Source organism: Haliotis rufescens, unplaced genomic scaffold (assembly GCF_023055435.1).
Source record: "Haliotis rufescens isolate VD_foot unplaced genomic scaffold, xgHalRufe1.0.p SCAF_22, whole genome shotgun sequence".
Taxonomy (NCBI): domain Eukaryota; kingdom Metazoa; phylum Mollusca; class Gastropoda; order Lepetellida; family Haliotidae; genus Haliotis; species Haliotis rufescens.
The window spans coordinates 3090284-3118072 of NW_025963913.1; the positions used below are offsets into that span (position 1 = coordinate 3090284).

Here is a 27789-nt window from a genome sequence, read left to right on the forward strand (position 1 = left end):
AAGTGATAATCATTTTAATATTCAACTGTGTCCATACATTGAAAAATAGTTAGTGAGTATGGTTTTACGCCGCTTTTAGCAAGGTTCCAGCAATATCACGGCGTGTGACACCAGAAATGGGCTTCACACATTGTACCCATGTCGGGAATCGAACCCGGGTCTTCGGCGTGACGATCGAACGCTTTAACCATAGGCTACCTGGCCGCCCCACATTGTAAAATAATTGAGAAAATAAAGTGTAGATGACTGTCAACCACAAACAAACAAAGCTGCAACAAACAAACCGTTGAAAGCTGCAACAAATACATCACATCATGCACATTTTAACAGGATAATGGACAACGGAATAATTTCATATCTTTAACTATGCCCACAGTATTCGTAGCAGACGTGCTTGGCCTGACAACGTTTAAGAAACGATTTAGTTTTCTGTTACGGGCCGTTTCTCAACCCAGGCCTTGATTTTTTCGTTGCTGCCGACATGGTCAATGCACTTCTTGAACAGGGGGTAATCATCAAGCGTCACCATAGACTTGATCTTCTCGTAGAGGTCAAACACATACAGGTCGGCCAGAGTGATCTGAAAATAAAATTTACAACTCATCAATACCAAGCATATGCAGAGAGACTTTTATACGAGCATGTGTGTCAAAGGACGCGTTGCAAGCCACGAATCGCTTAGAGAAAGCAAACTAATCGCTCATCCCGGGGTCTGCAACAGTTCGAAGAGCTTGCGCACTCTTCCAAAATGGCGGCGCAACTACCGCTTGGTTGCCTTGACGTAATGAAGAACGTAATAGAAGAGGCTCGATGACGAACTGATGAAATTTATGACTACTTTGAAGATGTGGGGCAGACAGAGGATGATGGGGTGTTAGCTGCATTTGTTCATTTCCTCGTTGATCCAGTCAAGAATTTCGTGTTCCGCTGTCAAATTCAGTCGCCATTTTGGTTTGAGAACGAAGCGAAAGTTGTAAGGCGAATCGCTGTACACAGCTTGCAAGCTTGCATCGATTGGCGCTTTGCAACGCACACATACTGATTTAACCAAACGACGTCATTCCGACCTTACGTCACAATAAGACTCGAATGACGCCAACGTTGCCACTCGGGTGACGTAAACAATACACTGGTGCGCCTGAAGTGATATTGCACAAGTACACATACGATTTTTAACTCGGTTATTTCTAACCCTCTGGGTAATAAAATTAATAATCTGGCGCCTCTGAGTAATACCTGTCTTATGCGTATGTCGGACTGAGTGAATATTAGACCGCTATATATTTTCAGGGATCTTCACGGGTTGGGTTGGTTTTAACGCAACTTTTAACAGTTTTCCAGTTATATCACGGCGTTTCAGCTTAATGTGAGAGGAAAGCCCGAAGTGATGCAGGTCTCACATAATGGCGACGAACCGGGTTTCGAACCAACAATCACAGGTTTGTGGCGTGGCGAAGGGACACAGATCTACATAGCGAATTAAGGCGCCTGTCGAGGCCCAGAAATAATGGAGGCGCGTGAATGTTGTTTAACGCTACAGTCCGCAATATCACATCTGTGACCGACAAACTAGTCTACTCGGGTACGATGGACGATGACACGCAATTAACCAGGTCACAGAGCTTGACCACCCGATCCCCATTCAGTGGCCACTAACCACAAGCATGGGGAACATAGTTTGTGACGATATATGTATTAATACCCATCCCTTTTTTCATATATGGTGATATACATTTATTTATGGAAAATTGTCATGAATACTATTTTTGTCGTATTGAAGTGACAGAGAGCTAAATGGATGCAGGGCTGGTTGACAGATGGTGGCTACGTGGTGGCAACAATACCCATCTTTGTATACTCCCCTGGGAGCTGAGAATGAAAATCGAGTGAACACTGATCGCGGTAATGGTGGTTTCGCAAACACAATTATAGAGTTTTGGCCGACATAAAAAGCATCATCACAATCATTATTATCATCATTATTGAGTAAATACTATCTTACCGATTCTCCAACAAAGAAACCAGTTTCCTTGTTATTCTTCAGAAGTTTCTCAAACATTCCCATGTATACAGGAAACTTCACTTCCTTGTTTGCCTTGGCGCACTCTGCCTGCAGCAGAACATACACCAACACTGGTCAGGCCGTATAGTGAGTAAGTGAGTGAGTGATTGAGCGAATTGGGTTCAACGCCGCTTTTAACAGTATTCCAGTTGTATCAGGGCGAGTCAGCTTAATGTGGGAGGAAAGCCCGAAGTCATGTAGGTCTCAGACTTTTACCACTTCGGTAAAAACCACGAGCACGGGTATGGTGCTGACAAACCTAGAAACATAATCGGGGCGAACCGGGACTCGAACCCACAATCGCAGGTTTCGGGCGTGCCGAAGGGACGCAACTCTGCACAGCAAATTGCGGCGCCTTAGTCGCGGCCACCCATGCCCCTTCAGGCCGTGGACATTCAAAACAAACTCAACTCAGTTGTAATGTGGTTTAATGTTGCTTTGAACACTATTTTAGCTATATGATAGCGTGTCAAGTTAAGGGAGTAAAGCCCGATTGACGCATTCCTTTAACGTTTACCATTTGAAGAAGCAAATGAGCACTTATGGTGCTAACAAACCAAAGCTCTATCTGGGTGAATGAGGCATTCGAACCCAAGACCACAGTGAGTGAGTTTGGTTTAACGCCGCTTTGAACAGTGGTCCACTTATATGACGGTGTCGGTTTAATGTGGGAGGAAATCCCGAAGTGATACAGGTCTTGGACGTTTACCGCTTTGGTGAAACCCATGAGCACGGGTATGGTGCTGAAACATGGCACCTCTGCAAGCGCATTGCGGCATCTTAAAGGACTGGGCCATCCGTATTTACATATTCCCCACCATTACGACATAGGGACCGATGATTTGATATTTTTGAAAGGACTTGGATGGGCCCGAAAAAGAATGGAGAAATATCAAATTCATTTTCAGTTCGCTGGACTGGACAGTTGGTTCTTCTGAAAAAATATTGGTTTTAGGTTCCAACATTATTATTTGGTTCCTCCTTCCAGAGAGAAATGCGTGCGTATCTATTGATTAGACGGTATCCTTACCTTCCTAGATTCATCCTTCTCATAGACAGACTTGATCAAGTCCGTCATGACGTCTTGGCCGATACCCAGAACCTGGTCCACCTCAAGGGCTTGCATGTCATCCTTGCCATAGTACCCTGAAAACATCCAACCATAGTCTTACAAGGTGTGGGGGCACGGGTGGCCCAGTCGTCTAAGGCGCTGCGATTACCTGTGCAGAGTTGCATCCCTTGGGTACGCCAGAAACCTATGATTGTGGGTTCGAATCCCGGTTCGCCCCGATTATGTTTCTAGGTTTGTCAGCACCATACCCGTGCTCGTGGGTTTCACCGAAGTGGTAAACGTCTGAGACCTGCATCACTTCGGGCTTTCCTCCCACATTAAGCTGACACGCCGTGACATAACTGGAATACTGTTAAAAGCGGCGTTAAACACAATTCACTCACTCACAAGGTGTAGTGCACTATTTGTAGCTTTGCAGTTAGTGAGTATGGTTTTACGCCGCTTTTAGCCATATTCCAGCAATATCACTGCAGGGGACACCAGAAATAGGCTTCACACATCGTACCCATCAGGGGAATCGAACCCGGGTCTTCGGCGTGACGAGTGGACGCTTTAATCCCCGAACAGCCCCGAACTTTTGAGTGAATGAGTTGGGTTAAAAACCGCTTTGAACATCATTTCAGTTATATAACGGCGTGTCAGCCATATGCGGGAGGAAAGCCCCAGGTGATACAGGTCTCGGTCGTTTACCACTTCGGTGAAACCCACGAGCACGGGTATGGTACTGACACACATAGAAACAATCGGGGCGAACCGGGATTCGAACCCACGATCATGTTCCTGGCGTGTTCAAGGGACGCAACTCTGCACAGCGAAATGCAGCGCTTTAGACAACTGGACCACCGTGCCCAATTCACTCACTCACTTACAAGGTGTAGTGCACTATTTGTAGCTTTGCAGTTAGTGAGTATGGTTTTACGCCGCTTTTAGCAATATTCCAGCAATATCACGGCGGGGGACACCAGAAATGGGCTTCACAAATTGTACCCATGTCGGGAATCGAACCCGGGTCTTCGGCGTGACGATCGAACGCTTTAACCACTAGGCTACCCGACCGCCCCTCAGTCATCATATTGAAGTGAGAGAGTCGGGTCTTACACCGCTTTTAGCAATATTCCAGCAATATTATGGCGGGGGACCTGAAAATGAACTTCACATATTGTACCTAAGTATTATTGAAAAGGTAATCATACTAATCAAAATTAACTTTAGGAAGTAAGTTGGCGCTTTGAAATTGCTATCACCAGGTTGGCAATTTCCTTGTCTGAGTTGAAAGCGGCTTAACACCGGTCACGACTTAGCCTAACCCAACCTACTCACGCAATTGTCATTGGATTTTGAAATGAATACATTGTTGGTGACATTGATTTTTGCGCGTAATATTAAAACATGTTCAATGCAATACGTATGAGATTTGCAGATCTGATGTGGCGCATATTGGTGCTTACAGCTGTTACCGCCATAGATTGGGACATGATGATGATGATGATGATGTTTATTCCACATATACTCAGGTAAGTCTTGTAGCTCTACTTCCACAAAAACTTCCTACACCCAGGATACACGTTTCACAAACAATTTACCACTATGACAGTCTAAACCCCTTCATTGTCGCTGGATACATGCTACGGTGGTTAACTTGGCGCCGTGCGTAATGACTTGCGATTTCTAGGACACACCTATGTGAAGTCGCATACATTTTCTGTGAATTTGACATAAACAGCAGCCAGAAATAAATACACCAACAATTACGTAACAATACAAAGGTCGATGCACGAAATAAGTACTTTCTACATGACGAAATCTATGCAGACAAGCACTTGGTGAAGACCTTATCTTTCGTGAAAAAATATGACATGAATGGAATTCTCAAACCGATTACATCGGCCCTACGTCACAAATAGGTACATTATTTTCATGACTAAATATACATTGCATGCAAGTGAGCTGGGTTGAACGCAGCTGTGATCCAGTTATATCACAGTGTGTCAGTTTAATGTGGGAGGAAAGCCCGGAGTGATGCAGGTCTTAGACGACACTGGGGAAATCAACGAGCCAAACCTAGAACAAACATAATCGGGGCGAACAGGAACTCGAACCCACAACCATAGGTTTCTGGCATGCACGGAGAATTGCAGCGCCTGAGACGCCAAATTTAGGTTGGAGTGTGTAGAGAAGAGCAGGACGTGCATAATTGGTTGGTTGATTTGTTGTTTAACGCCACACTCAGCAATATTCCAGCCATATGACGGCGGTCTGTAATAATCGAGTCTGGGCCAGACAATCCAGTGATTAATATCATGAGCATCGATCAACGCAATTGGGATCGATGACATTCATCAACAAAGTCAGCGAGCCTGACCAAACGATCCCGTTAGTCGCCTCTTACGACAAGCATAGTCCCTTTTACGGCAAGCATGGGTTGCTGAAGACCTATTCTACCCCAGATCTTCACGGGTCGGATGTTCATAAGCATAAAATTACTGCCGTATAGTGAATGCAGTCTCAACGGGCAAGTTCACGCGATAATGAACCTATTAGTCATCGAGTGTTCATTCCAAGCGCTGCCTCAACCCAAAATGAAGTACAGCTGCTGGGGATTTATTTTAACCTGGATTCCCAACAGTGATGTATCACGTCACTTGACGTGTGTCGTATACAATATAATGTTTAACACTTATACTTAGGAAACCATTTCAGCATTTGACCACAGCAGCTGTTGCCATGCAAAAACATATAAAAAACGTGAAAAATAAATGCACCAGTACAGCTCATACCGTATGCATAGATGAAGTCTAACAATCAAATATTGAAATGCTTATTTTGTTGTTGTTTTGTTTAACGCCGCACTCAACAATATTCCAGCCTTATTGTCGTAGGGGCGACCAACGGGATCGGATGGTCATCGTATCCCAATTACGTGGATCGATGCTCATGATATTATTCACTGGATTGTCTGGTCCAGACTCGATTATTTACAGACCGCCGTCATAAAGCTGGAATATTGCTGAGTGCGGCGTTTAACAACAAACAAACATATGACGGCGGTCTGTAAACAATCGAGTCTGGACCAGACAATCAAGTGATTGATATCATGAGCATCGATCCACGCTATTGGGATACGATGATATGCATCAACCAAGTCAGCGAGCCTGACCATCCGAATCCGTTAGTCACCTTTTACAGCAAGGGGTTGCTGAAGACCATTTCTAGCCCGGATCTCCACGGGTCGAAATGCTTAAAAATATGAGTTATTCTCCGTTTCATACACTAAGTTCAACTTTTGGCCTTGGAAACGCGAAATATAAACATTTCAAACCTTCCTCCATAGGAAAAATCACCAATTCAGCACTGAGCTGCCCGATTTGCATACACATAACTTTCAAGAGGAACAACTGAACTGTTTATAAATTAATGCTCCGGAAGCGAAACAAGACGGACGGACGTATGTTCGCGATACTGTCATACATCCTGTGTCAACTAACAATCCCATTGCCACTAGGCTTTGTACGAGGGGATATAATTGTTTAAACAAGTAATTTATTAAATGGTAATACCGTCCAAGCGTCGGTTTTCCTACGGCTTGGCACACCAAGATCTTTGAGCGGCATTTAAAAGTTGGAGATGTGGTTATGAAAATATTATTATTTCATGAACCATCCTTACCAAAAGTCCTGGCAAGGTATCTTGAAATAGCGCTGCTCTGAGAGAAGGGCTTCCCGTCAATTTCCAGAACTGGCACCTGTCCCAGTGGTGTATCTGTAAATTAAGGGGTCGACATTAAACAAGAGTCCATTTTCCAGATACACTTTTGAGCTATTGCGTTTGTACTAATACGCATGTTCATTGGTTAAATATGTTTTTCTTTGAGTAGTTGATATATTTATGGCCTGGATATTTTTTTTAATTGAATGAGTAGACATTTATAAAAATCATTTTTGCATAAAAATGCTGTTTGAGGTGACAACTAATTTGCATCTGTTCGTGTGCTGCCCAAATTCTGTCACATGTCCGAGAACAGAAATGTATGTCTCAATTACAATAGACCGCCTCCGATGTCTGGTGGTAGAGCAGCCGTCCGGAGAGCGGAAGGTCTGTGTTCGATCCCCGGCCGCGTCATAACAAAATACGTTAAATAGATGGTATTTGTTGTCTGGCGCTCGGCATTAAGGGGCTAAAACAAGGACTGGTCGGCTCGGAGTCAGTATACTGTGTCTGAGTGGGGTATTCATGTTAAACTACGGCATGGTATGTCAGTGTACATGTGTTACCACTATAAAATCGGCATCAGTCCGGACAGATACAAGCAGCCGCACACACACGCGCACGCGCGCGCATGCACGTCGCTATATAAGTGCAAAAATCTTGGACGCGATGTTAAACCCCATTTCACCCCACCTCACCTCAAATTACAACAAGCAAAACACAGTACTTTTGAGAAGTGACTGCAGTATAGTTAATGTTTCGGGTGTTTTCATGCGATCAGTATTTAGAAATACAAGCGAGCAAGCTTAAAGGAAAGACTATGTATACTACCAAAAATAAGTTAAGGATCACCCTAATTCTTTCATATTACTATAGTTAATTTGTCAAGGCATGTCAGATGAACTATACTAATAAGAAAGGGTCGGGTGGTCCTCAACTTATTTTGAGTAGTGTAGTTACGCAGAGTTGTTCTTGAAGTTATTTTTTAGGATCTTTGTCATGCGCATTTGTACAAGCAGCTTTAACCATATCCAAATTATCATTTCCTTACATATTCACATGCCCAAAGGAATGCAAAATCTCAAAATTATACAATTAACACGAATAGCAAAAAGTGTAACTAGAATTCTACGAGCAACATCTCGAATCCAAATTTTCGATTAAGCAAAATGTTTAACTAATAAATTCTTAAACAAAAGTCAGAATGTTATTCAAATTAAACGATATCTAATGCATTTTACTGCGATAAATCTTAGCCGTTCCATATTCTTGTCTCATTATTAATACCAGCAATTTAGCAGGGATTATACAAATAAAATAATACCAAAGTAAAATTGTCAAGAAATAATAAAATTGTTTCTGAGTAGCAATGAACCTAAAAAACAGCATAAGGTGAATCTGCTCCCAAAGTTCAAATGAGTGATGCATGGTATTTCATAACGACAACACAAGTAACCTACTTGGCTTCTCCGCCGGCCATGTTTCAGAGGTAAACCTCACATCCTCGTAGTCTTTTCCTGCAATCGCGAACAACAGACGCGATACCTCGCCTAGTCCTCTTGCGTTGAAGTATCTGTATCGGTATGTAGGCATATTTTGGGTTTACACACGAGCGTCGTTCGCACAACAGAATCTTCTGACCTGAGACACAGCTTGCACCCTGTTCGTCTATTCTCGCGGGAAAACGTGTTGCTCGTCTGGCGCGAGCAGAAGTCACATGATTGTATCAGTGCGTGAACGGTTATAAATAGACACAGCCTCGTTGCGGCTGCTGTATGGAAAAAGTCAGCTCGGTTATATGTTTGTAAATATTACTTGCTAAAAGATCCCCACCTCACAAATACCACCACGTGCAACGCCACCAACCCACCCCACCCCACCCCACCCCACCCCATCCCCCACATTTGAGGATTCAACATAAATAAATAAAATGTGTGTACTTATATTGCGGACCGTTGAAGATCCGGGGTAGAAGAGGTCTTCAGCAACCCATGTTTGCCGTAAATAGCGACTAGCGGGATCGGGTGGTCAGGCTCGCTGACTTGGTTGATGCATGTCATCGTATCCCAATTGCGTGGATCGATGCTCATGATGTCAATCACTGGATTGACTTGTCCAGATTCGATTATTTATAGACCGCCGTCATATAGCTGTAATATTGCTGAGCTGCGTTAAACAATAAACAAACAAACAAATAAAGCCTTTTACTGAGCTGTGTCAGGGGCGTATTGTATACTCTAGTATATGATGGGATACCGAGATTAATCCCATCTGCCTCTAAACTTGGAAGTTGTGTATATGATCTCACACTTTATTAAAATATATTTTTTAATGTTTTTTGATGATAGGTGGTGATGATAATAGAAAAAAACCCAATGTTTGCCAGTTAGGACCTGCATGAGATCGTCAGTTGAAATTTAAGCCGGAACGCACGCACGCACGCACGCACGCACGCAAACACGCACACACGCATGCACGTCGCTCTATAAGTGCAATAACCTGACACTAAACAGTGTATAATCAGTAAATGTGAGTGAGTGGGATGGGTGTAACGCCGCTTTCAACAACAGTTTTGGTGTGCAATTGTCAAACTAAGGTTTATGATTGGGGTTAGTTGTGGATTCGAATCCAGACCAGCTGAAAAGACCAGTGAAGATCCGGGGTAGAATATGTCTTCAGCAACCCATGCTTGCGGTAAAAGGTGACTATGCTTGTCGTAAGAGGCGACTAACGGGATCGGGTGGTCAGGCTCGCTGACTTGGTTGATGCATGTCATCGATCTCAATTGCGTTGATCGATGCTCATGATATCAATCACTGGATTGTCTGCTCCAGACTCGATTATTTACAGACCGCCTTCATATAGCTTAAATATTGCTGAGTGCGGCGTTAAACAACAACAACAACAACAACAAAAATATCAGAAAACCCACACCCTTTTAAATGCAATAAATTATATTCAGTCTCTTGTCAATAAAACAAAAGCATATGTTTTATACAACACATTTTATTTCATGTTTTTCATTTGCAACAAAACATATGTGCATGATCAGTGATAAAAATAGCATATTCACTTTATGACAAATCACACACCCCAGGTTACAGCATCCTCATCGGAGGGTGCGATTTACTGATGCACAAGTGATTTGAGAATGATGCTGGTCTATCATATCTTTTCCTCAAGGTGATGCCCCTAGTGTAACCTTGAGCGTGCTGTAGGCCAGATTCACACAACGCCCGTTCATTCAGTGTCATGCGTACGTAATGAACAGCGATTTCTGACACAGACTATATTTGAAGTCGCACACGTTTACGGTGAAAGGGACATAACAAGAACTGTCACAGTAGAAGAAAAAGAAAACTTTCATCTTAAAAGAGAAAATACTTATACAGTAGGAAAAATGTATAAACTATTTACGTGACAATATAATCCATGACAGTTGATATCAGTATCACATATATCACACTAGACTAACATTTAGTCCCGAAATTAAGTTATCTTTTTTATAAATATAATATCTTTAAAATAAAAAACAAATGGAGCCAAAAACAGAAAAATGTTTAATTTTAGGCAATTTAGAGCTGAATCAATTTAGAATTGCAAACCTATTCTCGACTTGAGTTGGGTTCTTTTCTATATTTAATATCTAAGGTCTGGGAGACAGACTAATATCACACAGAACGGTAAATATACCATTTATACACCCAGAAAGCTGGGCACGTCACTTGGAGACGGTGCCTTATTTGAAAAAATCTGAATGAATAGAACTCCCCATGCAACATTTGCGATGCATCAAAACAGGCTCCGTAATAATTTTCAACACGTTGGATCGCGTCGATCGCGATAAGAAATCGATTGTAGTGTGTTTGGACGTTTAGCAAAACATGACGTGTTATTTCTTTCTTTTTTTAAAAAATGTTTTGTTTATGAAAAGATGACCTTATGGAGAAAAGTACGATCGTAGTCCAGCCTTACAACGAGGGTGCAGATATTGCGATATTTGTTAAAATTTCGTCTGTTTCCTCGTTGCAATATATGCCTTTATCCTATCATTTGCTGCCACTGTCTTCAGGTTAGCCTTAATTTTGGGGTACTTGGACAATAGGCTGTCCTCAATCCTTTCAGAAATGGAATCGAACACGGCAACATCGGCAACAGTGATCTGTAACATTGAAACAAGATGTAAGCGGTCATTCATCTCAAAGTTTCTCGTCAGAGATCATATTGGTATTTTATAAACATCATGTTGTGGTATATGAAAACATGTAGCATTTCATTCGTATTAACATTATTTTCTTATCCACATTATTATATTTCTGCTAAAATAGCCGACTTAACCAGGATGTTATGAAGTGTGACCTAGTTGGTTGTTCATGTTATCAACCACATGTTTGTCTTCCCTGATTCGATTTCTTGCAGTAGATTTATACTTTTGACTGTAGCAGATACTCATTCATTCCATATTCCCTATGTCGGCAGTAGCATCTTTTAACCCCATCTTTTGAAGTGTTCTTATCAACTTCATGTCAGTGAAACCACCATGTCTACATCTATTACAGCATAGCCAGAGTACACCAGAGGGCAGGGTAGGATCAGGCATCTAGTGCACCGTTGTTGCCATGGCAAGAAGGAAATCTATTTTCCTTGAGACTTGAAGGAGCCTAACTTCAATAACTGGTTCAAGCGTTCAGTAATGCGGATAGGTCTATGGACAGGTTCCGTTTAGGAAAGATGCAAGGGTCTTGATGTCCTCAAGTTGGAAGGCTCTCATGAGTTGTTTGTTTGTTTGTTTGTTTGTTTGTTTAACGCCACACTCAGCAGTATTCAAGCTATATGACGGCGGTCTGTAAAATAATCGAATCTAGGCCAGACAATCCAGTGATTGACATCACGCACATCGATCCAAGCAATTGAGATCGATGACATGCATCAACCAAGTCAGCGAGCCTGACCACCGATCCCGTTAGAGGCCTCATACGACAAGCTTAGTCGCCTTTTACAGCAAGCATGGGTTGCTGAAGAGCTATTCTACCCCGGTTCTTCACGGGTCTCTCATGAGTTGATTTAAAACTTGATGAGTACCCATATAGCGTCCACATATTGTAGAACATAGGCAAAGTAAAATCTTTAACTCTCTATAGTACCCTGCTTGAATTCCGTGACCAGTCTGAGGTGCAAAAGAAATTCGGCTACTATGCGAATGGTGATATTCTTTGGGAGAGCACCAACTGTGTAGACATCCATGCCTAGTTGGCGAGTAGGTCTTCTTGTATTTTCAGAACACTTTCTAACGCCACATGAGCGAAACCCACTTGCTCCAACTTCATCTCAAGATACCGATGAACTCGTCACATAAGGAAGGTAGTGCGTGGCGTACTCCAGCAGCACATCAATTGCAAATTTATGCACGTAAAACCCTTGCAGTTGTGTCCAACATACCTTCTTGCCCACGTAAAACCCTTGCACTTGTGTCCAACACATCTTCTTGCCCAGGTAAAACCCTTGCCGTTGTGTACAACATACCTTCTTGCCCACGAAAAACCCTGTGCCGTTTTCAGTCAGAATCTTCTCCAGGGCCTGCAGATACTTTGGAAACGTCTCCTCGTACGATTGCTTGTGCACCTCAGCCTGTCAGTAAAACAATCAATAAGATCTGATGCACATTACTGAACTTAATTATAGGTGGATAATTCAGATAAAATTAATTTAGGTAATTAGATGCTAATATACTTAATGCCAAACTTTAATCACATGCATTTTTTTATAACTGTTGTGTTCATAATAATTATGTTATTGACTACAATGGTTACAGATTGATCAAGGTGTGCACACAAGGAACCATTTGTAAATGCAGATCAGCCACACGTCAATATTTTTCGAGATATTTCACTATTATTGTGTAAGAAAGCGACAAAAAAACATTTTCATAATCATAAAAAATCCATTATACGATTCCGACTAAAAGAAATTGCCACTCGGAATTCGAATTTGAAGTTTCTTATTCATATAAAATGCTTATGTTTTAAAACGTATTGGGTCAGTCTGCAGCCAAATTAAACAACTGTATTTCTTAAATGACTTTTGCACTCTATGTTAACCGGACTTAAACTTGAAGGCCAATCCTACGCACTGTCCTGTACACAGGCTTATGGACACGCACATACGGTAAACTAAGCTTAAAACGAACACGCGTAAAACGAACTGACGGATATGACGAACTTATTTGTTTTGTCCCGACCATTTGCTGTTCATGTGCTCTATATGTTTATAATAAACAACGGTTATAACGAACTGAAATTAGAGGTCCGTTTCAGTTCGTTACACTGCAAACACGAAAACGTCGTTTTTTTCCGTATATGGTCATTGGACGGAAAAACGACGTTATTTGGACGTTTTCAAACCATCGTTTTTCCGTCCAAATAACGTCGTTATTTGACATCGGAATTTACTGGGAGAGAACGATACCGTTAAGCTCCTCCCTTTCTTGATTGACATTGTCAATCAAGCAACAGCGTCTACCGGTATTTCTACTTCTCAGATTTCATTGGTCAGTCCTCGCGTGTTAGATTACAGGCCCGCGTTTGACGCTGCACTCGAAGCGCTAAGCGGAAGTACTGAAATCAATCGTTCTGTGCATGCTGATTACTTAATGCCTTGACCAAATTTCCGTTCTGTGCATGCACGATTTCGCGTATTGTTTCCTAGATTTAATGTCACCACTATTTGACAATGATTCATAAACACAGTCACGTGAAGGTTCGGAATCGTAACAAGTAACTCCATTTAAATTGAAGAGGATCCCCAGTGATATGGGAGATTCCAAGATGAAACTATTCTATGGCTATCTAGGCTGCCACCCAAACCGATCTAAACGGGACCCGATAGCTTATTGTATGCTATATAGTCATATAGAAGTGGACAAGAACTATACAATGTATTCCGGCCGATTGTTCTTGCATTTACTTATAAGTCAGGAAAAATGACTTAAAAGGGGAGTTGTTGAATGTAATTATTTTAATTATTAAATGTTGCCTATACACTAATCTGGACGAACTTCTCATTGTTCTGTTTATGTCATCCTATATACTATTAGTATGTTACCGTTCTAAAGTCAACCTCTCACATAACATTATATTGTTCATAGTATCAAAGTTTAATCAACAATATCAAGAGCAGCAATTTAAACCACTGAAACACCCAAACACAAGGCTGTTATCAAGCGCTAGTGCAGACGTGATGCATCGTAAAAACTGTATCGTGATGTCTTCAGAAATTCAATTTATTATACTACGAGATAGTACGGCTAACGATTGAATCACGGGGGAACGAAGACAATATCGCTAATACAGATATAACGTATTTGAATGTTAATACTAAAGACAAACAATCATTATTTTTGCAGTGACGATATAACAGTTATACACGTTTATTGGTAACTTTCATCAGTTTTGCTCTTCATTTTAATAACTGTGTTTTCACATATATATGTAGCAATACCCGACAAGCATGTCATACATAATTATGGGGCAGTTTTCAATCTTGTACTGACTTAATCTGGTGTTAATGAGCGAAGTTTATTGGCTTGTGTGTAAAACCCCGTTTTTCTGGTAATCCTATTATTACTTAGTTTATTTCTATCTAATGACACCCTGTTTTCTGGATCATGGCTCCGTGACTATCCATAACAATTAAGATGAACATTCAGTTCAAGTAAATGAATGAGTTTGTTTTGACGCTACAGTCAGTCAAAAAAACAATGCTGTGAGGTTTGATAACACACTTCTACCAGGTCGAACATCGTGGATCCTCATTTTCTGCCTAAAGAGAACCATAGTTCATATGCTAATCCATCTGCGAATACCCTCCCACTCAAGATGACCTTACTTGTTGCTAAATATATCATCTATTCCCCCCATCTCACCCCCACGCCCCCACCCCACACACGCACGCACGCAAACACGTACACACACACACGCACACACACACAAACACAAACACACACACAAACAACGGACCTAAATAACCTGGACAGTAAATACTGCTGATAGCCTCTAGTCAACTCAGCCGCGCCACCGCAGAATGTTCGTCCAACTCTGCAGGGGGCATTCTCAGTGGCTTCAAACGCGCTGAAATGTTTTCGCCTTGCATCCAAGATGGTGGACAAGTGAAATCGTATGAAATTTGGCTATTTTAGGTCCTTTCTCTTTTTTGATTACCCAATAAAGTCAATTCATAGTTACACGGTTGTGAAGAAGCTTACAACTTTATAAGATAAACTTTATAAAAATATATTACATGTTCAACAATAACAATTAAGATAAACATTCAATTTCCGATATAAGTAAATGAATAAGTGTGTTTTACGCCACAATCAGTCAAAGACCAACGTTGTCCGGTCTGATGACACACAATCTACCAGGCAGCATATTGTGTTCACCCTATCCCCATTGAAGTCTCCACTGTGGGTATTCCTGGGGACGAAAAGGCCCCATGTACCTAGGAATTTCATCAATACATTCATGCGCGGCATTCTCTGCCTAAAGAAGATCATATAGTTAACATGCTTATCCAACTCGAACTACCATCACGCTCAAGATGAATGTTTTATGTAACATCCAACAGGCCCACATTTACGCACGCACGCACGCACGCACGCACGCGCACACACATATTTGGATTTACCAATCCCTGAATTGAGAAGACGTGCGCTACGAAGCTCCTCCAAGTCATCATCAATATCCGTATATGTCTGTGATATCATTACCTATCCAAAGCCGAATATACATTTATTGTGCTTTCTTGACAACAAATGTTATAAATGGGATAACACTTTCGGAGTAAAGTACAGATTCTCGTACTTTCTTGGGTTGAGTCCCGTCCGGGATTTGAACCCACACTGTGAGTGGGGCACCCAATCGCCAGAACACAAAGTTGGCGATCTAACCCAGCCACCGAACCAAAAATGGTAGTCCAGATGACGTATACTTTGTGTTCTCCTCTGACAAGAGAAAAATGGCACGGCTTCTATGGCCGAAAGCTTTGAACCAACAATGCCTTTAAGAAAGTTGTCAACAGTAACACATATTATATTTGGATACCACTTTCTCAGTACACTACATATTTTTAGGGTGGAGATAATAGACGTTGATGGTTGATTATCAATGGACAAATTAAAGCCAAAACTTAACTTATGAATGATTGGTAATGGGAAATGGACAATGGGCAAACGGAAGGCGGGTAAATCAGCGCCAGTTATCTGTTGGCTTCCCTTGTTGCGTTCCCTTCTTTGCTATCTTTTTACTTTTGTTGTTCTTACAGGTACAAATATATGTTCTCTGCCTCATAGCATTTAATAATATTCACCTGATGAAGGAGAAAGTATATATTCCGAAACGCAGTGTTCCTCCGTTGACATCCATAAATATTTTTCCTTGTGTGTATCAGTTCTTAATGCCCTTCAAAGACTCAATCTAGCTTTCTTTTTAAATGTGGTGATATTTGCGTAGAATATAATATGGTCATGCCTATATACATTTGGGTCCTTGTCTACATAAGCATTTAGACATACAATTTAGAGCTAAGGACATTGCTAATTCTGCAGGAATGAAGTACACGTCATAGCAAGCTGTGATCTTTATTCATACTTCGATATTCGTAATGGAGATCTGTAACTGAAGTTTACCGTAATCTTCCGCAAGTCTCACCTCCTGACCAGTTGAACGTCTTAGTGTATTCAGATGCCATTGTAAAATTCCAGGCTGCCCCTCTTTCTGTGATGTTTTGACGGATGAAATCTATTGCGTTATAATACTCTATGTTTGCTGATATATAATATGGACATGGTGTAAAATATTTACGATATTTTAAACGTGTAATTCGATGCATATGCAATGCAACGTGAACATAAGTGCGGATGCACGAAGGCGGTTATAGTCATAGTTATACTGCTATGGATGTAGGGGAATGGTAGGGGGGTGTATGTATGTATGAAAGCACGAATACCGATACATGAGGGCGGATATAGTTATAGTTCGATGGATGTTGGGGAATGGTGGGAGGATGGATTATGTATGAAAGCATGCGCATGGATCCATGCTGGCTGACGTGGACATAATGGTGGGGAAAGAAGAATGTGAATCTTTTGTTTCACTAACTTATAGTGTTTTCTTTCACTCAAATACTGTTTTACGCATTTTAATGACTGAAACTGTAGTGACTCAAAGGTCATACTGGCCGGGCTTTTAACATATCTACCCCAACCACATACGTAGCCATTTTTATGGTGTACAATTCACACACACACACACACACACACACACACACACACACACACACACACACACGCATTAATTGTTTTATTAAATGTATCTTCGAGAGTCAGTAAGAAACTAGAAATAACTGCCTTTGTTCTGTAAACCTCACCAAGTTTCAGCTTTCGCCTCTTCCTTTGTGGACTGAGGTTTCACATTTGTAAAATGATCTCTCTTATCTGTCTGTACCATCAACTTAACTGCCCTCACCCCCTGCAGATTTCCCGTCCCATATTGCCAAGCAGGTGACCCACAAGGAGGAATACCGCCCTCCCTCAGTCCAGTGATACTGTCCCTAGTACAATATGTTGGGGATACGTAGCCTTGCTGTGGGCAAACATTTTGTAACAATTTGGCAAACTTTGATATGTAAACAGCAAATATAATTCAGTTTTATTTCAACAAAAACGGACAAAATCGGATCCTACTTATTTTGTGGATACCATAACAATAAATCAAGCCAATAGATCGTTTGAGCTGGCATTAATATAAAAAAATAATTAGCAAGTCGATAGTCATAATTCCCTCTGTTGGTCCCACGTGAAATGTTCTTCATGAATAGAATAGATGGCTGATAGACGTTCGACCGAATAATATCATTTGCTAACTTCAACTGTTCATCTAATTTCCATGAATGTATGTTACATAGTTCATATGTTCATGGGCTTCTTCACTGAATGTATAGTGTGGAGGACTACTTCACTTGAGGATAAGTAACATAAATAATGATGATAATTATGATAGTATTGCCATTATTATTCCTTCAGATTATTAAAAAAAAGTTATTATGTTTTCATAGAGAGAAAGAGGTATGGAGATTGTGAGATTATTTTTAGCATCGGAATTGTTAACATAATTCTTAAAGATATTATGTTTTGTTTGTTTGTTGTTTAATGCTGCACTCAGCAACGTAAGGATATTAAAACATTAGATTTAGGTTCAGTTGTATTTTTATATTTGTATCATTTTGCAAATGTTACAGAGACCTGATAAGGGATATAATAATGTATAGTCGCTATTCTTAAAGTAAGAATATGTTAGATTTATCAACCAGAAATATTGCCAACAAGAGGATAAGCATATTTCATGACACTATTCAACGTCGAAGTCAACGATATTTGTGTATGTTATTGCTACATGACACGGATACATCATGATAAAGCAATTAGAAATTGGCATTTGATGATATATGATAGCTACGCGATGTTGCTGGAGAATCCGAAAGTGAGAGTGATATGACAATTGTTATTGGGAGAAAAGGTACAGATGATTGACGAGAAAATTGTGAGAATATGCGGGACCAAACTCAAATCCTAAAATGGATTTATCTAGCATGGCCGCTGTCGGATTCTATTCAAGGAATCATCATTATTTAAGTACGGGTAAATATTGTAAAGCGTGTATTTTTTCCTAATTTAACACCCTCAAAGAGGCTGTACGTAATGTTGATATCTCATATAGAAATAAACATGTCTCTGGCGTTGTTTATCGTACAATAAACAACTCCCACTCGTCGTTTGTTTCTTAATTACATGACCATATACACTAACATTATATCTTTTCATGTGTATCGGTCAACAAAAGCAACATAAGCATTTCCATTATCATGAGAAACCCTTGCCAAAAGTAGCGCCAACTGCACCATTGCGACAACATCAGGAGCATGTTTCATGATTCATCATAATAAATGATGACATTGGATGCTCGCAAAAACGCGAGCTCATTCCGATCCACTAGTGGCACCCGCCATAAACACATCCAAAGGCAAGCCAATTGTTCACCCGAAAAGGCAGAGAATTGCATCTGACATCATTTTTGTCATTGATACGTCAAACCTTGAAATGCCGTCTACACGTCCAACACAAAGCCCAAGCCAGGACCCAAATCCTTCAAACCCGGCCAAAGTTCTGTTAATTACATACATTTCCCCCTAACCTTAAATAATCTATACAAGTTCTGAAGTAAATCGTATTTACCCGTATGAATCGTCTTATGTTATTTATTGCCGATGCACAGAATATGCGCACTTTCTGAAAGTACTGTGTGATAAGTCACGCACCAAACCTGTACTTTCGATATACATGCTGCTCTTACTTAAAAAACAATATCGGGTTAACAAGATACGTATATTAAAGTACCATGCTTTCCAGAAGTGCTCTCATTCTAATTTGAAATAATGGCATAAATAGTTACCACTCATCTTTCAATATTTTTCAAGGTTTGGTTAATCACGAACATATTTGAATATGTACAACATCTATACTTACTTATCTTTATACTTAAAGGCATCAGGTTTGTCTGTCATAAGACCCCGAAACAAATATGTCCAACACAGCCCAATATTTGGCTCTTGGCTCCTTGTTCTTATATTTTATAACTATTGTTTAAACAACTGGTTTTTTTCTGTAAAATATGTTCATTTCAGAAATTAGATGTTATTCTAGCATTAGGTCTGTGGTACGTTTACTGCATCAGCATTACATTGAAACGATATTACATTAAAAAAATCTATACAGAGGAAATACTTAACATTTATCTTTTAAGGAAGAGTGCAGGACGACTTGCTTTATACATATAAATGTGGACATATATGTATGGACATTTGGATGATACAGATATACTTCCTTAAAGATAGTGTTCGTAGATGACTGTAGAAAGTGGAATAATTATGTGAGTAATCGGGTTAATACCACGTTCAGCAATATTTAGCCATATTGCGATATTGGTTTCCAACATACAAGACGGACCATGAAATTATGACTTGAATTTGGACCTGGCTTTCTGGTGTGATGTAACACCCCAGAATCTCCGGTAGAAAAAGGACTCAAAGCACGAATTAAGATCACGAGATGATACTGATGTATGCATCTGGACATATATTTGCGTAGTATTACTACCTTAATTCATCAGTATATATGTATTTTGCATAAAAGGATATTATAGGATCGACGCTGACATGCGCATATAACCTATTCACCAGTGCTGTAATATTTCATTTCTTCTGACACATATCGACACGAGAAACTATAATTTAAATTTCAAAGGAGCCCAAGTGGGATGGAAATTTCAGTCTGAACCTGTTGAACAAGGCTTGTTTCATTTTGGGCTATAGCACTGCCGCAAGGCCTGGGCGGAAGGGAACACCTGTTTGCACCCATCAGATACCAATCACAACTTCTCTCTCCAAACGAAAACAAAATACGAAAAATGTCGGAAGTCTATCCTTCTAATTTTCTATTTAGATACATGTTTTAACTTTATAGTAATTATATGTATCTCATGTATTATTGGTATCTGTGATGCTGGTACCGTTTTGTTGCCATTGTGTAGCTTTTGTGGAGTTATTATGAATATCAAATACATGTCTTGAAATATGGACTTGTGAAAGAACTCATCATTGAATCATTTGCATTTAAATTAATGCATATACCATTTACTTGGCGTGTATGGACATATTATCCATCAACTTATACACACTTATTATGGACATATACAGAATTTCATTGTACCTTATTATTTAAAAAAATACCCGTGAAGATCCGGGTTAGAATAGGCATTCAACAACCCATGCTTGTACGAAGGCGACTTGGCTCGCTGACTTGGTTGATGCATGTCATCGTATCCCAAATGCGTAGATCTGTGCTCTTGATGCTAATAACTAAATTGTTTGGTCCAGACTGGATTATTTACGAACCACCGTCATATAGCTGGTATATTGCTGAGTGCGGCGTTAAACAACAAACAATCAAACAAAATCTATATAATTATTAAACACCTTCCAACAAAGAGAAATTAAACTTATATTTTCTAAATATTCTGTTATATTTATAACATAATTTGATTCATAATTTAATCATTGCGTTGCTTTCTTCCCTGTCATTCAATGTGCATGTTCAAACCCCTAAACTTTTAATATTTCATTTTTCATAAATGGCTACGTTAGTGAGTTGCCTAGATCTCTCGTTACCTACTCACAAGAATATATTAAAATAAGATCATATTCGTGTATATCACTATCTGATGCTAAAGTTTTATTTCAGAAAATATAATTAATTCAAAATGTAGAAAGATACACAATTTGCCATTATTTGACTTTTAAACTGTACAAAGTATGATATAATGATCAGAATGCCTGTAACGGGTAGTATTTAAGAAAGAAATATTTGTCGAGAAGTCCCATTTTTCAGATATGCCCTTCAGTAGTATTATTGTATATCTCCAGAGAGAGGTTTACATTGTAGTTCTTATTATTTGTGGATAATTCAAAAAGCAACATAGAAAATATATATGCTACCATGACGAAAGAATACAGAGTATACATAACTCGCAATTCTATATATTCAGCAAACAGCCCAAAACCGAAACTCCACAACATATCCGATTACACTGATTAAGGCTGCCCCAGTTCTCCATGCGATACTGACGCCCGTTCGTCTCCCAGACCATACAGAATAAATTTAAAAGGAATCCAGCTCAAGTCTAGAACGATTTGGCAAGCCTAGATTGCCTTAATTCTATCCATGAAAGTAAGCATTAATAAAAAAATATTGTTCTTGTCGACTTCAGATTATATTTTGTAGATACTTATTTTAACTAGGAAAATTGTACTGACACCGGCGCTGTCCCTATTGAAGCTATTTATAAGAATTTCGAATTGCCGTCCATTGTTCGATGTCAATACATCGATGACAAGTGAGGATATCATAAAGTAATCGTTGATGCCGCGCTACACTTTGATAAAAATTATAATCAAGTTGACTGGTGTGTACATTACTACAGTGAACATGTACATGATCATGCCCTAATAATCAAATGCCGTAATGTCAAATACTAATTTATTATTGTGTGATGAATTTAACTGGATCAGTTGTAACATGTGATATTAATATTCCATCAATTTCTTTCCTGGTTGGTCCATCCATGTCTACAAAATGAAAACAATACAAGAGCATAGAACAATTCTTAATTTCAGGCTAGAGCTGTGGAAATCTAGACTTTCCCAATCATTATAGACTTGAGTTGGTCTCATGTTTTACTTTATTCTCTTGGGTCAACGTCACAGCTCATACCATACACTAACAAGACCAGTTTGACCCCCGCCGGAGCTCCCGGATTTTGGTTATATCATCTAACATGGCCAACTCTGCTCCTAAGTAAACAAGAACCTAATCAGCGAGGGGTCCTTTATCATCCCTATGTGGTTGCTTATAAAAATCTGATATCTTTTCCCAAAGGCCTGGTTAATAATATATTTTCTGCTGAATATTCGAAACAAATAGAGTGAGTTGGTACTACATGTACATATGTAAACGGTTCTATTTTAAATGACTGCAGCGCTCCATTATGAAAACAATTTGTTTTAATGCCGCTCTCAGCAGTATTCCAGTGAAATATATGCAAATTGAATCTTGAATCTTGAAATTTCCGCAAATAAGTATCACATGCAGTATACAGTATATCAACTGCAATACACTGTATACAACATTCAGTATGTCGTGTGTCGCGAGCTCTGCGCTGGGCTGGAGCACACTCTTCCTACACCTCTCCCTTCGGCAAACACATCACGAGGGTTGCAACGAGGTCACAGGTCAGGCGTGCACTCGTCAGTTGTCTAATACGGTCAAGAGTAAGATCTTCCGGAAGACCACTGCACTGGAGGTATGTGGATTATTGAGGAGGTACTACGTGTTTGGAACTGGGAGTTGAACACTAAGCACTTTTAGAGACGAGCTCACAATAAAACGTTATGGACTCGCGGACGGACTTGTGTTTTCATTTCAAGACGTACATTTATCAGGTTGAACTTCCTAACTGTAACAATAACTGAACTTTACGCCTTTTATACACATTTGGGATGGGGCGACAATGCGACAACGAGACATATTTTGACCTTGAAAATGTCGCGTTACGGCATCGTCGCCCTTTTGTAAAATAAAGAAAAGGATTATCAAAGAGCGACAATGCGAACACGCGACAATGCGACAAATGGCCAATTGTCGCGCTTTTGTTAATTTTGACACGTTTTGCTTGTTTTTGTAAAGGCGTCAATGCGACAATGCGACAACGAGACAATGTCCCTTCCATAGTAATCCGTGCAAATAAAACTGAGTTATGAAATAGAAGTCTGACATGCCAGTTAAAAGATAGAGTGTTGCATAGATCTTCAATCAAGGGTTATCAATAATGGGGCGGGTGATGAGTTCAACTGCATACGCTGTGATTAACAATAAAGCTCCGAGTCAATACACATTTTGTCAAATGTATGACATGTATTACGTGAATGAAGATATTGTTTATACTCGTCCATGTTTTTGACGGACAAAATAATTTACATGCTCGGTAAAAGTGAGGACGGGCATCATTGTGTGTTTCCGTGCTTTGTTCAGGTGAACATTTGACTTGTCCTTGCATGTGTTTGTGACGGGTGCCACTTGTGTGGCAGGATACGCTCACCTTTTCCCGAACACCCATTGGATTACCTGAACCACTTCGGATTTTTATCCCACATCAGTCTGATACACCATGATATAACTGAAATACTGAAATACTGTACAGTTAAAAAAGATGTTTAATGCGATTACCGTAGTGTGTTACTGCAACTGTTCATATTTTGTGCAGTGATGTTATGTAATATGTAAAAGAAAGCATATTCAATTATCCAATTGATTTGAATAGAATATACTTGCGTCAGTGTATTTTATTAACGCCCCAAATCGTAATTTAAACACATAAAATAACAGATCACGCATGGTGCCTTGACTTACTACTAGATTTAATGGGCCACCCCGGAATAAAATAGTTCCCCCAAAGCGAGGAACATATGTTTTAGTATATTTACAAGAAATATATTCCAAACAATATCCTCATTAGATGAGAAGATCTTTTACAGAATTACCTCAGTAAGTCAATTACAATGACAGAGCGTTGTAATACATTTACATCAAGTACAATACGTCAAAATGGCCGACACGATAAACGTGTCGGGAGATATTTCCGAAGTTTTTAATTAACCTGTGGCTATTTCAAGCCTTTGGCATCACTGATCAATTGGCCGATCATTGAAAGATGATTGTGAAGATGTGTCAAATAGATACTAAGGTAAATTCATAGATTTCTGTAAATTGTCACTGCGACAGTTTGGATTTTTTTTTCGTGTTTTTTCTCTCTGGGATGGTTTGTAGCGAGGGTATCCTTAAATTGGCTTGCAACCACGCTTCTGTATGAATTCGTACCAGGAAATTCCAAGGGTTTTCCCCAGGAATGTGGAAGTAGTCAGTGTTTGCGCCTTTTCAAGAATACAGTCACGTGAAGAACGTCATGTGACCGACCTCGCGTCCAAGTCGTATATCTTGTAAACTTCAAATTAAAAAATTAGTTATTGTTATAACCAAATGAAACACAACCCATTATCCGATAGGGTAACTGTACATAGCCGTTACCACAATAAACTTAGTAACATTGTTTGGTTTGACTTCTTGGCGCGTGTCTGAATTCCATTAACATATTACATATCCTAAAACTAGCTTATCAGCAAATCTCGCTGCACTGCGCGCGACAGATACTAGAGCAAGGCATGCCAGAAATACGAAACCTAAAGCTTCCGAAAGGAAGCCTTGAGTATCACGTGCGTCGGGGGACCAGCGCCATCTGATTGGCCGTTAACAGTTGTACAAGGCGGAGCAAAAAGCATCGTTTTTCCGTCCATTTTACGCTTGAAAAACTCGACCCTTTTCTGGACACTTTCTAGACGCTGACCAATTAATCAATTTTAATGAATTTTTAGTCGTTTTTCCGTCCAATGACCATATACGAAAAAAACCGACGTTTTCGTGTTTGCAGTGTTATAACCGTAGTTTACAGTACATTGAACAAATGGAACATAAATATGCATATGAACTCAGTACATAACTACTTTGATGTCAAAACGAAGTACCTTTTTGGATTCTTCTGCGAAAAGGAGTTTGCTGAGTGCAGCTAGTGTGTCCACAACGATTCCTGTCACCTGGTCAATCTCCAACATCTGAAGACTAGTCTCGCCACCATTACCTGAAATATGAGATGATCTATACTCCCTGGTGTCATCGGTAATCCCTAGATAAGACTACAATCATAATATACAACAAACGTCAACGACAGAGAATAATCAGTCTCAATTATCTGCTGAAACAGATTCCATTGGGCGTATAAGGTGAAAACTATAGGAATGGATCACTGAAAATCAGTGACGACACCAGGTGTTTGCGAAAAGGGTAAGCATGTCCTGCTCTACTGGCAACACCCGCCACACACAATCTGCATAAAAAAATACGTGTTTGTTGCCCTTTTTTACATTAATTTTGCAGTTTCAGGAGTGTGGAGGTAAAATTGCTTGCGATATGGGAACATTGTTTCGTTTTTTTGGATCAACTGACATATCTGTATCTGTCTTCAGTTACTTCATTTGTCACAGCTTTAGAGTGACCTCTGTGCGCATTAAAGTACGGCGCCCGTAGAATTGGTCTTCAGCAACCTATGCTTGCCGTAAAAGGCGACTAACGGGATCGGGTGGTCAGGCTCGCCTACTTGGTTGATGGACGTCATCGTATCCCAACTGCGAGGATCGATGATCATGATGTCAACCACTGGATTGTCTGGTCCAGACTCGATTATTTACAGACCGTCGTCACAAAGCTGTAATATTGCTAAGTTCGACGTTAAACCAAACAAACAAACAAACAGTGAGGAGTACACCAATCATAACTTATCCTCTCTCTTGCTATGAACATACCAAACTCCCTGGCCACGAACTTGGCTATTCCCATGCTATCACAGTAGGACTTCCCATTGAAAGTCAGGACGGGAATCCAGCCAAATGGAGTTTCTGAAACACAGCCGGAAAACCAGCACATTGAGAAAAACTCTTAATTCATGTTGCAAATGCGTCTTACATACACATATTTGTGGATATTATACATGATATTTATGGTATATAATTCAATTCTTAATCATGTGGTATGTTTCTAGGTTTGTCAGCACCATACCCGTGCTCGTGAGTTTCACCGAAGTGGTAAACGTCTGAGACCTGCATCACTTCGGGCTTTCCTCCCACATTAAGCTGGCACGCCGTGATATGACTGGAATACTGTTAAAAGCGGCGTAAAACCCAACTCGTCACAGGCCAGCCGACCTCATCCAAGGAATCTGTAGGGCTAGTATAATGGGTGTATAATGGGTGTAGAAGTAGTCAACTAAAACTAACCAGTCGACTGGAGCTGAATAGAACTGATCATCTGAGTAGAAGCAGTCAACTAAATAGAAGTAGTCAAATAAATAGCAACAGTAAACTAAATAGAATCAGCCAACTAAATAGAAGCAGTCAACTAAATAGAAGCAGTCAAATAAATAGCAACAGTAAACTAAACAGGAGCAATCAACTAAATAGAATCAGCCAACTAAATAGAAGCAGTCAAATGAATAGCAACAGTAAACTAAACAGGAGCAATCAACTAAATAGAATCAGCCAACTAAATAGAAGTAATCAACTAAATAGCAACAGTAAACTAAATGGGTAGGAGTTAACTAAATAGAAGCAATCAACGAAATAGAAGCAGTCAACTGAATAGAAGTAATCAACTAAATAGAAGCTGTATACAAAATAGAAGTGGTCAACTTATTGAAGCAGTCAACCATTAGCAGCAGTCAACTGAAGCGAAGCCAGTGACACAGTAAATTTGTGTCAGTCTCGATAAGTAGAGATGCACATTTCAGGATATAGCAAGTGAGTGAGTTTAGTATTTAAGTATTTAAGTTTTATCAGTGATGTGAGTCCCAGAAAATTACTTCTGTGGTGAAACCCATGAGTACTCTTGTGGTAGAATCTAGGTTGTGATTCGACCCCATGTTTTTTTTTGTTTATAGAAAGGAATGAACCTGTCAGAACTTTGATAGTGTCTCATGCACAGGCAACGAATGAAATGTCTTTGATTCAGACCAACGAGAAGGTTGTTATATAATGGACGGGATTCAACTCAAACTCACTTGACTTTTCTTTTGGCCAATCTTCACGTGGGAATCTGTAATCTTCAAACTTCTGACCACCCAGGGCAAACATCAGTCTGGTCAGCTCTCCTCTCGCCTTGAAATCAAAATAGGTCAGCTTGTACTTGGTAGCCATATTGTCTGCTTAATCAAATTTGAGTTACCACGCTTCTCTGTGTGCATGCGGGTGGTGTTTTGCAACTCTATATAAACGCAGGAGCAAAAGTGCTCTGTCACCCAGTGAACAAACCACGTGATCGTTGACAAATACAGCTAGACGTTTTCGATATCGGTTCCTCGTGGCGTGTTGTTAATATTGATTAGAGTTTTGAACGGCGACACGGGTAAACTATGACATGCAAAACGTCTGTTTATGACAACAGCCGCATGTCTACAGAAGAGGACTGTGTAAACATGTCTAAAGAGGCGCAACCGATTAGTCTTTAGTTTAAGTTAAGTTTAAGTATACTCTTAAAAAAAAGAAACGCAAAACCAGATTTGTGTGAGGTAGGAAATACATTTATACGAGGAATTGAGCCAAAATGTGGGGGAGAGAAAACTTGGCGATTGTAGTCATCTCAGTTATCGGTACATAGGAAGAGTCCAAGGTGAAGGTCAGCTAC

General features: G+C 40.0%; 1 protein-coding gene across 1 annotated transcript; it reads right to left on the reverse strand.

The window, feature by feature from the left end:
• On the reverse strand, positions 1–27363 carry LOC124136380 (glutathione S-transferase 1-like). The gene is made up of 10 exons (XM_046502308.2): positions 27167–27363; positions 25917–26009; positions 25083–25195; positions 12363–12467; positions 10852–11001; positions 8300–8438; positions 6801–6893; positions 3093–3208; positions 2003–2110; positions 1–580 (listed from the first exon to the last, which is right to left on the reverse strand). The coding sequence occupies exons 1-10, from the start codon at positions 27300–27302 to the stop codon at positions 422–424; spliced, it is 1212 nt and encodes a 403-aa protein (XP_046358264.2). The 5' UTR covers positions 27303–27363; the 3' UTR covers positions 1–421.
• Positions 27364–27789: the final 426 nt, after the last annotated feature.